Source organism: Gracilinanus agilis, chromosome 6, assembly GCF_016433145.1.
Source record: "Gracilinanus agilis isolate LMUSP501 chromosome 6, AgileGrace, whole genome shotgun sequence".
Lineage (NCBI taxonomy): Eukaryota > Metazoa > Chordata > Mammalia > Didelphimorphia > Didelphidae > Gracilinanus > Gracilinanus agilis.
The window spans coordinates 66,475,132-66,490,331 of NC_058135.1; the positions used below are offsets into that span (position 1 = coordinate 66,475,132).

The following is a 15,200-nucleotide window of genomic DNA, read 5'->3' on the forward strand; positions in this document are numbered from 1 at the left end:
CACACCCTCCTAACTGTCACCAACTGCCAAGCAGCACAGCAGGGGATCTCTAACTGAAAAGGAGAAATTAACAAAAAACTATCTTAACAATAGAAAAAATAGACAATATAGATCAGAACCATTTTATATAGTACTCACATTTTACCTAAACTTCACAGATTACTTATATGTTGTCCCCAAAGCAAACATTTTATATTCAAAGCAGATTTGATATATCAGGCTTCTATAAATCAGCGATATGATCAATGGATCATATGTCTATAGCCAGAAGAGACTTTAGAGATCATTTAATCCATCTTCCTTATTTTATAGGTGGGGAAACTAAGGAAAGGTATATTCTATAGTTTGGAAAAAAAAAAGCAAAAACCTGAGGATATTAACATTATATTATTATTATAAGTATATATTATGAGTATACAATTTTTAAGTTGATTTTTTAAAAATCACATTACATTTCCAATTCCTATGTCCCCAAACACGTTCTTCGAATGAAACTAAGGAGAAATCCATCCAATTAATACCATACTCCTACCCTTGAGCCACCAGCTTCAAAAAATAGCAGGTCAATAAGGAAGCAAGCACCCAGCATGACAGCCTTAATTTTCACATCAAGGTTTAGTGGGAATTGAATGTAAAAGTTATCAGCATTTGTAAATGCTTCTTTAAGAACTCCTGACCATCGTTTTGTAATTTTCCCAACTATAACCTCTTCATTAAAAGATTTTATATCAAAGTCAATGTTGGAGAAACAACTGCAAGCAATACATGGGCCAACGATTGCCAACACCTCCTCATAGCGCTCATTTAGAACAGCAAACTTTGGCAGAAATGGGTGCCATTTTTGGACAATATAACCTATTGGTACACCAGGAGGACATTGTATTTCCAACTTCTGCAGGCAGCAGGGATAATAACAGGAAGCACATTTTAAAGGTCTCTCAATGCGTATCACTTCCTGGGATGAATAGTCCAGAATCTTTATAACAAAAGGTCTTAAGGATCCAAAGCAGTTTCGGGTACAGAAATCATTTTCCTCCACTGCAAAGTAAACTCTCTGCCCAAGGAAATTCTTAATTTCATATCTGTTGTTGGTTTCAAAACCTGTGAGTGCTTCCAGTAATTCAATTTGCTGAAAGATCATTAAGTGGTCTAACACAGTTAAGTATTCTAGTCCAGGTGGACAATTTAGTAGTGGTGGTGGTTTTGTCATATGTGGTGGTGATGGTCTCCTTTGCTTTGCTGGAAACATACCGGAATGAAATTAATTAGAAAAGGCTGTACAGGATGTTGATGGGGCAGGAAATCCGATAGGTCCAGCACCTGTATGTTCTGGAGGGTCTTGAAATGTTCTCATTGGACCCTGAGAGTTTCCTTGTCCATCTTTATCGTATATGGCTGTTAACTGCTTCCAAAGTCTGTCCCCTTTTGAAAAATTCAGAAAAAAATGTAGTTATACATAGTACAGCCACTCGAAGAAAATTTCTCTTTTTCTTCCCTTCTCTTTGGATGTAGGTGCTCTCAAGCCCTCAGAGGTCCCTTTACTTCTAATATGACCTACTTCCTACTCTGTCTATTTCTCTCTTTTTCTCTCTTTCCCTCTCTCTCTCCCTCTCTCTCCCTCTCTCTCTTCCTCCCCCTACCCATCTCTCTCCATCTCTCTCTCTCTCCATCTCTCTCTCTCTCCATCTCTCTCACATACACACACACACACACACACACACACACACACACACAAAAACAGAAAGAGGGAGTGGCCCTTAACTACAGGAATATGTTCTTTTGCATTCAAATTTCTCTCTGAGGACCCAGATGTTTTTATTGCTTTGTTCCACTCCCAAACCCTTACTATGAAAGATGAATTACCTACCTAACTTTACTCAACTGATATCAATGGTTCTTCCAAAGCCCATAAATGTTCTTCTAAAGACTTGAGAACCTTAGACAATGGTTACCACCACACCCCTTCTCCATAGAGTATTATTTTGTCACAGAGTTCTTGATGACATCCCCAGATTAAACACAAGCTAGAGACTTGATTATTCAGCTTCTGTTTAATCACTCAGTTTGGTTATCCTGGAAATTCTGGTTTGAGTCATTATAGGTTTCCAATTCTCCTGGATTTCAAAGTTGTATCCTCTTTTCCTAAATAGCATTCTTTAGCCCAAGATTTGCTATTAGTCACTAAATTACAGCACAGTTAGCCTTAACTTCACACAAAAAGACTGGTGATTTGATACAAAGATTGAATTATATTATAGTAGAAATGTTTCACTTTTGATGTCATCATATACTTTGCTATAATGCTTTCTCTAGCTTCATGCTTTTTTAATCCTTCTCAGAGAATTTTAAAGCTAGAAAGAACCTTAGAAGTCATTTGATTAAAACAATACTTCAATAGGAATCCATGTTATAATAACTCATTTATTTGGCTATCAATCTCCCTTTTGAAAACTTTCAGTGATTGAAAATTTGCTACTTCCCAAAATACATTCTCCAATATAAAATACCTTCAACTTTTGGGAAGGTTTGCCTCTTAAATGTGGCAAAATAAAGTCTCCCTGTAAGTCATATCCATTCATCTTTTTTTTTTCTCTAGGAGGTCTAAGGTGAATAAAATAGTATGTCAAATGATTTACCTTAGATTTTCCTGAAATTATTTGAATTTCTACAATTAAAATATAATATTTGAATTTTGGTTATTTGAATTTATACACTCAAATACAAAATACAGTATTGTAAGGATTAAGGTAGGAGTTTTGACAAAATAAGAGTGCAGCTTTTAATAATTTAAGTTTTAATGAGGTTATAGTAGAGATGTAAATTAATATCATCCTTTTAAGCTAGAGAAAAGAAAACTTCTAGCAGCTTTTAATAATTAACAATTTAGTTTAATTAAAATTGAGATAGTAAAAGAATATAGTAAATGAATATAGGAAAGAAGAGAAATATAGGAAAGAGGTAGAGAAAGAAAATTTCCTAATGTCTATACTAGTTATCCTATAACTATCTATAATTACCTATAATTACTACCTAAATCTCCTTATATCTACCTATAACTGCATAAAACTGCCATTAGAGAAAATCCAGCTGATCACCCTTCAGCTCAGGTCACCAGGAAGAATCAATCTCTCTCTCTCTCCCTCTCTCTCTCTCTGTCTCTCCTCACCACCAACTAATCACCACCCAACATCACCAGCAGCCAACCCCGAATGAACAACTCACAGCCAGTAGTCAACTTCCCCACAACTCTCAGCCCTGTCAACAACTCACCTTTTTTCCCCTGCCAACTTCACTTCCTGTCTTTATGGTTCCTCCTTCCTGTCTCTATGGTTTCTACTTCCTCTCTCTATGGTTTCTACTTCCTGTCACTGTGGGCTGGTTAATCCCTACATATTTCTATGGTAAGAGAACCTCCAGGTTCACTGTTAAATTAAAAAAGGAATAAATATTTCCTTTTTACAGTATCTTTTTTTTTTTTCAGATTTTGGGGTAGCCAGCAAAGTTTACGGGAAGAAGGTGAATTTTAATTTATTTTTATTAATTATTTAACACTAATTTAAACAAGATTGTTAAATTAGATCTCCCTTCACATATGAAAAATTATTAAAATTTGTTGAAATTTTCTCTTTGAGTGTCATTCGTCAGTATTTTCTTACTCTTTGTTGAAAAATATGTATTAATATGTGTTAACCCATACTAGTTTTGTTATGTATGTATATGAAATAGAGAGGAGAAGAGAGATAAATGTACTTCAATAAATAGGAAAGAAGGAAGCAAACATTTATGGAGACTATGTACTATGCAGTATGTAGTCTATCAATATCTCATTTGATCCTTAAAATAACCCTGAGAGATAGATGTTATTAACATTCAAGTTTTAAAATTGAGGAAACAGAGGCAGAAACTAAGTGACCTGCCCAGGATCTCAGCTAGTAATTGTTAAAGGTCAAATTTGAACTCAGGTTTGTTAAAGGTCAAATTTGATCCAGGCCCAGGACTTGATCCATCATGCCATTTTGCTTTGACACCGGTGTGGTTCTGATACTTTTGACAGTACACTTCAAAGGTTTCCTAAATTGATTACTGAGTTTAATCTCAATACTATTATAATAGCTGCACCTTTTAGTTCCAAATTCTATAAATCTTTACCTATATCTTTCTCAGTACCTACATGAATGTAAGCTTATTCTAAAATAGTATCTTTTAATGTAAAGGAGGCGATAATATGGTGTCCCTCACCCTTCACTGACATCACTTGTGGCTACTAGAGCAATGGTTCACCTATATATGTTATCTTTTCCTTTTCCATTTCAATAATTTGATAACATTTAGTGCTTGAAGGATCTTTAGAGATCCTATCTGATCAGCTCACATCCATTTGTGGTCATCTGTTTAATGATCTCTTTTAGGTGCTACTTCATGAATGTTATCATTGGTAAAATTCTACATCCTTCTTGTAGATACAAGTTCAGTCTTTTCATTGGCCTTCTGTGGGTTTTGAAAGACTGTATGCTAGAACTACATTCCCCACCATGCCTTGCACCTCCCTGGGTTTCCTCCCCCACTACTTCCTGCTGTGAGATTGGCTATAAATGGACCAATTCTGAGCCAAGGAGGGAACTTTGAAAGGGACTTGGAGCTGGGGAGCAGTAGAGGGGAGGGGAGACCTTGCTGGAGAAGATTTCATTCATCAATAAAACCCTTTCTTTTCTGACTTTTTCTATTTTATTTTTTTCTACACTTCATTTTTATTTCTTTTAAGATAGTGGTGTTCCATTATTCCCAGTCTTACATCAATAGTGGAAGAATATGTTTCTTTAAAAGATGGGCTCTTTCTCCAATGAGTAGACTTGTTTCATTGAAAGTGTTGGGCAATTGTTCCAAAATAATTCAGATGAAATTGGTGCTTTTTAATGTGGTGCCTGAATATTTCATTGTGCAGCTTTGATTATACTCCAAGATAGCATCCCAATGAATGACAAGGTAGGTTGCCCATTCACTTGTTGATTAGGACAGTCCTGGGAATGATATTAATTTCCTTTTAAAGTTTGCTGCCTAGGCAACCCTGAAGGAACCCAATGTGGCTAAGTTCAGTGGATTTCTCAAACCACTTAAACAAAAAGCTTTACTGATATAGGCAAATAGACACTGTATAATTGCCTGTTTAATTGCTTGGCTTCCTTTAACTATTTTACATATGCTCTGCACTGTTGTTTTCATATACATATCATTAGCTCATTTTTCCAAGGCCAGGTGAAATATGTCATGAATTCTGCTTTTCATTCATTTCAAGGCGAGGTATAATTTCCATTTTAAATTCCATTCAGTTCAATAACCTGACACTGAAACTAGCTTTTAATACTGCTGGTTGCTTAACTATGAATCTGATCATGTTGTGTTTGCTAATCCTTTTCTGGACAATGAGCTAGACTGCCTCCAAAATATGGGATGGTGCCAGAAATAAGGCATTAGGATGCATTTTCTTTCATTTTTGCTTGCCATTTTTATATTTCAGAAATAAATCATCCTGTTGTGAAGTGTAGGGATTTTATTTTGGGCAGCTAAAAAAATCTAGATATATTCAAGTAGAAGATCTGGGCTCTAATCAAGTTCTCATAGCTATCACCATGCAGTGCTGATTCCAATGATGAGAGTCTCAATCCACATTTAATTAAACACTTCATTTTTGCAAAAGAAAGGTCAGAAGTGTACACAAGTGCTTGAGCTGAGGATAATGGCCCTGTGGTTGTTAGCATTGGAACAAATTCAGGGTGAATTGAATGATACATCTAAAACCAAGAAAAGAAATAAATTTGTTCTGTCTTTTTTTCTCTTTCTAATCTTCTGTTAGAGATTGTTTCTTCTCTTCTATTGTAGATTCTCAGTAATGCTGTCTGTCTATAGATAGCTATAGAGTCTAAAATAAAAACAGTGTAAATGGGATTAGAGAAAAATTTAGGCCAAATTTGAGAGGCAGAATATTCTATGCTTTTGGTGGAATCTGTGTTGGGGGATATAGGGACACACGTAAAATGGATTTTCCTACTTTTTTATTAGTTATATTAGCTCATGATTTGATGAACACATGAAAGTAAAAGTGATTAGAAGTGACAGAATTTGATAGTTTTTAAAATAATATCATAGAAATATTAATTTCAAATAAACATCAATTTTCAATTCAGAATCTCAAAGTAAGTGCTGCTTAAAATGTAATACTTTTTGTAGAGTATTAATGCTTACTTGAAACAAACATATCAAAGATATTAAAGGATTTTTTAAAAAATAATGGCAAACAATGGATTTCAATGGCAATTTTCTATTAAATGTTGAAGAAAGTCTTGACTTGGGTGAAAAAAAAGCCAAGGAAACATCTATAACTTTTTCATCTTATTAGGGATATCATAGAATAAAGCATTTCTTTTAAAATATAGACTATACTAAAATATAAAATAAATCTGGGTTAAAAGTTAGACAGAAGAGAAGAAAACAAATAACATTTAAACAAATAATATTTAAATACCCATGATATTTTAATTTTATTTGGGAGTCTCTTCTCAATTTAATAAATTTTATTTGTCAAAAGAAATATTTACTAAGTGTTCACCACATTGCAAGTTTTGCTTGTGACATGATGGCATACCTAAAAAGCCTGGAGAATCATCAAAGAAGCTGAGAAAATTAATAGCTTCAGCAAAATTTCAGGCTACAAAATAAATCTATAAAAAACAGCTTTTCTACATAATACAGAAAACTCCAGAAAGCAAATAGAAGCTTTATTCATTTTATCTATAAAATGAGTAAAGCTTTTGGAAGTCAATATAGCAAAATACATTCAATAGTCTCTATAGATTTAATCACAAAACCCTCTTTATAGTGATACTAAATCTACTAATAAACTAAAATAGAAGAAAAAAAACATTCATTGATCATTGCTGGTCTGTGCCTATATAACAAAAATAATCTATGTCATTTAATTTAGATTTAGTGGTCCATCAATCAAATTAACAGTGGCATTTTATAGAGCTAGATGAAATAACAACATGATACACTGGAGGGGGGGGGAATATCAAGAATAACAAAGGAAATAATGAAAAACAAGAGGAATGAAGGAGGAATAGAACTCCTAGATGTCAAAGTATATATTTACTCTACTACTATAATTTAATATAGTAGTAAGAGTAAATCTATTTCAGCATGATTTAAAAAAATTAGCAAGTGGACAAAGACTAAATAATGACACATTTGAATTCATTAAACTCAGTAACCTACCATTTTATTTTGTTCATGGTTTTTAGATAGTCCGGTATTACTTAAAATATATCTATTTGTTCTGTTTTCAAGGTTGATAGTTCTTAATCAGGGATAGCTTGCATCTTCTTTTCTTTTTCAATCTTTTGATATTGTTTCCATATTTACTTAGTCTCAAGCAACTTTCTTTTGTTTTCTTATAATTTGCACTTTTGTACTTAGCTATTAATGGTTTTTCCTTGATGTTTTATTTATTTTCTTTTTTCCTATAGTGTTTGTATTTTTATGTCATATAACTCATTTCTCTCATATAAACATATGATTTTAAATGTATTATATATACACATCTATGCACACACACACACATAAACAAAAGCCATTCCCCAATAGTGAGTCATATGATCAAATTGTTCTCAAAAAAACTGTAAATTATTAAAAACCATATAAAAGAACACCTCATACAATAATAAGATAAATGCAAGGTTTCTGAGGTTTCACCTCACTGTTAGCTATTTGGTAAAGAATATTTTAAAAATTATATACATATATAAACATATATATGTAACATATATATGTATAAAGTCAGTGTTGGAGGGGTTGCTAAAAGACAGACACACTAATGCATTGTAGATAGAGGAATAAATTGGTGAATCCATTTTGGAAAGCAATTTGAAATCATGTAAAGGAAGAGACTAAAGTGTCCTTTCCACTTGCCCAAGAGATTTTACTACCAGCCATTTTCCCCAAAAAGGACAATGACCAAAAAATGCTCAATATATATGGTAATATTTATAGTAACTTTTTTATGGTAGCAAAGATCTAGAAACAAATCAGATGCCCATCACTTGGAAAATGGCTTAATAAATAGTGTTGAATTTAAATACAATGAACTATTATTGTATTATGAGAAATTACAAACACGATATAGAAAAAGGGAAATATCTACATCAATCAATTCGACTCTCCTGGTTTCAATGATCACCTGTAAGCTCATGTTCTCAGATCTTCTTATCTACCCTAACCTCTCTCCTGATTTCCAGATTTGTGTCTCCAACTGCCATTAAGCATCTCAAATTGGATGATTCATAGAGACCCAGGATTGCAACTTAGATGTCATCAATGATTCTGTTTGTTTTTTGTTTTTTTTTGTTTTTTTTAAACCCTTACATTCCATCTTGGAGTCAATACTGTGTATTGGTTCCAAGGCAGAAGAGTGGTAAGGGTAGGCAATGGGGGTCAAGTGACTTGCCCAGGGTCACACAACTGGGAAGTGTCTGAGGCCAGATTTGAACCAACCCAGTTGCACCCTCATCAGTGATTCTTAACTTTATTGCCATACTATATCTAATCTGTTGCTAAGTCCTATCAATTTTACCTTCATAATATCATAATGTCATGCCTCCTTCTCTTCTCTTAATACTACCACCACTCCCATCATCAGTCTTAGAATATTTCAATAGCTTTCTTATTTGTCTCCCTACCATAGTCTCTTCTCTTCTCTATTCCAGTTTAAACTTCATTTAATTATCAAATTGATCTTTCTAAAACAACATCTGACCATATCACTCTACCCCTAGTATTCCCTAAATCATCTGTTTAGCATTCATGGCTTTATTCACCCTAATATCATCCTATTTTACTAGTCTCCATAAACTGTTCTCCTCTCCACATACTCTCTGCTCTAGTGATACCAACTTTCTTTCTGTTCCTCGAACATCACATCTTCCAACTGTGGACATTTTAATATTAAGCTAAAATACCATCTTCAATAAATAGCCTGTCCTGATTCCTCTTATGACTTTTTTCTTCACTCTCTTGATTTTGTCTAATTTATCTTGTCTATATCTTATTTGCCCATAGATGTTTCCATGTTGTTTCTCCATGAGATTGTGAGTTCTTTGGGTTCAGGGAATATGTATAGTTTTTTTTTTTCATGAATTTCCATCACTTGAAATAGTGGCTAGTGCTTAGTTATTACTTAATAATTATTGATTGATAATTTGGCGAAGTGAACAGAAGCCAGGAAAACAAAAGACAAAACAATTATTGAAATATAAATTTCAAAGAACAAAATAATTTACATATAATGTTGCAGAATTATAAATTACCAAACTTAGTCTCAAAGAAGGTTTACCAAAAGAGATCCTTTTGCAGATGTGGCATTCTTTAAGCTGGATTGCATGTCAGAACTTTTGAATATGTTATTTCATTTTGTTGGTTTTAAATTTCTTTTTAGTTTAAAATTCTTTTCCTTATTAATCTCTGGTTAAAGGATGGCCCTCTGAAGGAAGATTACATGAAAAAAAGAGGTGATATTAAATTAAACATATCAATACAGTTCTATATAAAAATCCCATGGTTGAAAATCAAATCCAAGATGATCTAGTCCAACCCCTTCCTGAGCAATAATCTACAATACAGCATCTCTGATAAATGGTCATATAGCTGCAGTTGGATGAAAGCATCTTATGATTTTATTGCATTTGATCTTCTCAACAACTCTGAAGGGTAAATATTATTATTACAGATCTCCATTTTACACATGAGAAAACTGAGACAGAGAGAGGTTAAGTGATTTTCCCAAGATCACAAAACTAGATAGGTCTCACACTCGGGTCTTCCTGACTCAAACATTAGCACTTTATCAACTGTGCCATCTAATTTTCCTTGAAAAGAGGAAAGGCTGATCCTGGGTACAAACCTACTTAAGGAGAGAGCAAATGACCCTCCGATGTGATCATGCTTCCTTCAGGGAGAAGGGTATTCTAACAATGGGATACAAGGGGTGGCCACAGTTCCTATTGTCTATGAATATTAGAGGACAATAAGATAAGCTAAATTTTGAGGGTTAGATGAAAGGATCCTCCACACTGAATTAAGTACATTATATACATAAAAGCTTTTATTTGCCCTCTTTTGGTTATTGCTCTATAATAATCTATGTTTGAATCTATATATGTTCATGTATGTATAGACATATACATATATAAACACATAATCAATTAGGTTAAATGTAAAAGAATTAAAAATAAACTTTAAAATCAATATAAAGTGAATGAACAGTATAAATAATAATAGAGAAATTCAATTCTCTACTGTCAGATACTTATAATATATATAGGGGAAAATCAAAGTAGGAAAAATAATACTTAAAATAGAGATTTGTGCAACATATAAAAAACTGGCAAAATAAATACAAATAGAAAATTAAATAAAAGAATATGAGAATATACATATATATTATTTACCTGCTTGTTATAATTATCTTTTGGCATTTTTCCATTTATAACAACCTATAACTCATTTATAACAACCGATAACCCTAAATTAGAGACAAAGAAGTTTAGATATTACTTCCAAAGGAAATATATTTCTGCAATGCTTTTGCAATGAGGTACATTTACCTAAGAATGGTTTTACTTCACACATTAATGTATTTTTTCTGTTTTTCTTTTACCATGAAATGAACAGGCAGAGTCACTGTATGAGCCTCACTTCAACATTATTCATTTATACTAACTTCATTTTATCAAAAATTACAGTAAATGTCAAGGGAAAATTTTCAAATATAAATGGTCAAATATTGTTTTACTTTTAAATAACCTCTTCTAAAATGTGATAAAAACTCATGGAAATTTGCCTTAAAAACACAATTATCATTCTTAATCATTCATTTCTTTCCATATCTTTATAGTTATGAATAAAAACAATGTTCTTTTCATAGTACAGAGTATATATGTCACATTTTTTAGTGATCTTAGTGCCGAAATTAAAAAAAAAACACTGCTTTTTAAAACACATCGTCTTTCATTTCAAATTCTAAAGTTCCTGCCTTTATAAGCTGAATATCCTAATATTTCAAAAAAATCTAACAAAACACATGTAATCTCCCTAGCTCCCATTGTAAAAATAGTGATGCAATCATCCATTGATTATTGAATTGTTCATTATTTAAATCTTCTTCAGAAAATCAGCTGTCCATAACGTCCTACATGTAAGTGATTTTATCACCCCTTACTTTTAACAGAAAGTTCTTAAATGATTTATCAGATACAAACCATTGTCTCTTACATGAACATCAAAAGATAGTAATAGTTTTTTTTTGCAGGGTGTCCCAAAAGTATTTGAGCATTTTAAGTTTCTAAAGATTTCAAGCTATTAAACCTTAAATTTCTCTCTAAGACTTTTGGAACTTTTGGAACAACCTCTTAATGACAAAGTTGATGAATTTTAAAACACTCTGGAAACTCTCCAATTGTCTTTATTCACATGCATGCATTGTATATGTGTGTAAAAATCTCATTCAAAAGTATTTTGGACATTACTGGAAAACAAAGAATCTGAATGTTTATCTTTCTCATTTTGCTGATTGCTTTGCCAACCTGCCCAGATTTGCTTTATGGTAATTAAAAAGACAAAACAAAAGCCCTCACTAATTAACCATTTTCAATATCATGTTATAATTCCCTCTTCCAAACTTCTATAAAAATAAAAAAAAAAGTCATATACCCTTTGTTATCTCTACTGGCTATCTGTTCACCATTTTCTAAATCTTCTGCAGTCTGCCTTCCTATCTCATCACCTTAACCGATATTGTTCTTTCTAGGTGAGTCGAGACTAAACCAGAACACAATCAGTGCAGATATAGAGTTACACAAGTATATTACCTCATACCTGAATTATTGCAATAGTTAATATAAGACTCACAATAAACCTAATTACCTTGAGTCTTTCCCAACTCCAATCAATCATCCTCACAGCTACCAAAATGATTTTTTTTCTAACGACAATGTTACCCTTCTACCCAATAAATTTTAACATTTCCCAATTACTAAGACAAAAAAAATAATTTTCCAATTGAAATTCTCTAAGACTTGTCTCACTTTTTTTTAACTCTCTCAGGTCTTCTTATACATTATTCTCTGCCATTCATTCCATGGTTCAGTTATACCAGTCAAATTTCTGGTCTTCACACATAATGCTCTGGCTCTTACCTCTGTGCCTTTTCATGGGCTTCCTGTCTCTAATGACTCTGCTTGTTCTCTCTGCCTCCTGGAACCCTTCATTGGCTCCAAGATTTAGATCAAACATCAGTTCTGTAGATTTCTGAGTATTCGTCCTCTCCTCATTTCTACTTGCAACAGCTGCCATTGCCTTCCTAGCAACAGTCATTTTGTCCATTTTGAATGTTTCATATATATTTAAATATGTTCATGCTACCTCATCTTTAGAATATAAATTCCTTGATGATAGGTACCATTTCAGTTCTGACTTGGGAAAATTCTAATAATCATATTACCTGACATGTATAGGCAATTAATAACTGGATACCACTTGCTCACTTTATTGGATCTTCTAACTATAATAATTACATTAAATTGAGTATTTGTTCTTTTTAAGGCCACTTAGCATGAATAAACATTAAATACTTTACATTTTTAAAATGCTTTTCCTTCTCTCTCTGGAACATCTCTCAGTACTTGGATTCTATTCATGCTACAATATCCTTCTGCCATCTTGGATGCCTTCTCAATTTGGTGAATTCCATTTGCCCTCCATTTTGGGGACTGGCATGAAGTATTCATGCTTCTTTTCTTCCCCTGGTATGCTTCTGTTGCAAAGAATTTTGCACTTGAGGAACCATCCTTTTCCTTTCCTTAACATCTTTAATATATTGTTTTTCCTCCAATAGACCATTAGAAGGTAATGATTGTCTTTTTGTTTTCTTTTTTTTCTATTTGAATCCCCAACTCTTAGCAATGTCTGGTATATTTAATATATCATCAATACCTACTTTTGATTTACTTTAAATTAAATTAAATTTTAATTTTAATTGATTACTTTCCTCATTGTTGGTAATATAAGTTGTACCATTCCCAATTTCCAAAAAACACAGAGCTGGAATGGATTTCAATATCCATCTTTTCTAACATTTTCCTTTTATGAAGGAAGAAGCCAATGCACATAGAGAATGTCAGTTGCCTGAGGTCATATAGGTAGTAAGAACCAAAAGTTAGATATGCACACAAAACCTCTGAATAGAGAGTCAGTATCCTTTCTGCTATATCATGCAGCCACTCATAGTTTGAGCCATAGTCCAAGTATTCTGATTTTGAGGATAATACTTTCCCTCCAAGTCATGTACTTGAAGAATCACTCATTGAGTTCTAAAAATATTAGGGAATTACCATGCCTGAAGAATATATCATAACAGTCCCTTTCCCTGTTCCCTTTACACCTATTGGCTTAAATCTCCTCTTTCATTGCTTCTGAAACTGCCCAAGGTTACTCACGAGGCAGGTCTCCAGAAAAAGTAAATAAATTAAAAATCATCAAAGTAGATTACTTAAAGGGTTTTGCTCATTATTGTCTTTGCAAAGTCTCTCTACACTCTTTATTTCCCTTTGACACACATCAGAGAAGAGTGCAATTGCACACTTTTGCTTGGAGAAATGGCTGTTAGTTCATAATTATCTTTATTCAGAATTATTTTACCAGAATTGTCTGTTACCACCAGCAAAAGAGAATATAATCTGCCATTTTTGAGCCAGGAAGCAAATTCTGATTCCTTGGGATTCCAGTTTCACTTGGAACTGGCAAAGCATGAATTTTTATTTCATGAGAAAGGGATTGAAGGAGACTTGAGAAAAAAAAATCCTAAACAAGTTGGGCTTTGACAACTCTTGCTAAAGAACATTTTCCCCTAGGTTTGATTTAATTTAATTAGATGTTATATTTTCCTTTAAATATAAACATGTTTGCAAATCAAGAGGAAAAGACTTGCCCTTATGTGTGTGTATTTGTACACATGCACATATGTGTGTGTGTCTATGATTGAACATAAGGTAGTTCTGATTTTCTTCATATCCTTTTGGGCAACTGCTGAAGAACTAGTGTCTCCCAGATGTATATTTTTGATGAAGGTTGACTTTGTCTGCTAATGATTGACAACCATCTTGTACACATGCCCCCAGGTGACATTGGTTGTTCAAATTAAATTCATTACTGCTTATGAAAAAAAAACAATTCAAGCATGGGTCTTAGCATATGTTTTATAGTAGTGTTTTCATATATAAAAGAATAAAATTATTCTTTGAAACACATTTGGTGTGGTCATTCAATATAAACTTCACCAAATTGATGAAAACTCTTGAATTATGACTCTTCAATTTTAATTTCTCTTTTTAAACAATTGCTTAGAAAAATTTATCTATAAACACTTATGAAACAAAATATATTTTTATTATTAATATTATTTTAATTTTAATATTTTAATATACTATAAGAAACAAAAATGGTACACCTATCCAACTGTCTCATAAAGTACATTCTTTGAAAAATATTTTGTTTCTAGACCAACTAAATAGAGCAATATGCTTCATAACTTGGACAATATGACCCTAAACATTGCTATACTTGGCCAAGGTTGATTCCTCACTTTGACTTTATTTCCACTGCTGCAGCCATAATATATATTTGTATACTTGTGTTTATATATAAAGAATGTAGAATATACACATATATGTATATATATATGTTAAGGGATGGCGAGGAAGAATATTTCATATTTCCTCTCTAGTTGAATTATTGTTCTCATACCTCATCTTATCATTTTCTCTGGATACCACTCATCTGGTCCCACCACAAATTATCCCATCCTCCTTCCCTTCCTAGGGGCTACTTACACTCCAATAAACCCACTCCTAGAATGATTATATTTATACCCCAAAACTATGTGATCCACCCCAGTGGTGTCAAGTTCAGGGCCACCAGAGAGCATATGACCCAAAACATTCTCAAGCAAAGCCCAAACCAAACAAAAATATATTTGGAAAATATTTTTTCATATTTATATGTATATACATGCATATATATGTAAACATTTAAAGATTTTCCAATCTATATTATAAACTATATTATACATATATGTAAATATATATATAATATATATA

General features: G+C 32.7%; 1 protein-coding gene across 1 annotated transcript; it reads right to left on the minus strand.

Moving 5' to 3' along the window:
• Positions 1-514: 514 nt before the first annotated feature.
• On the minus strand, positions 515-12,420 carry LOC123252268 (phospholipid scramblase 2-like). The gene is given in 2 exon segments (XM_044681655.1): positions 515-1,422; positions 12,243-12,420. Coding segments are annotated over 2 exon segments (1,086 nt in total).
• Between the last annotated feature and the right edge of the window lie 2,780 nt (positions 12,421-15,200).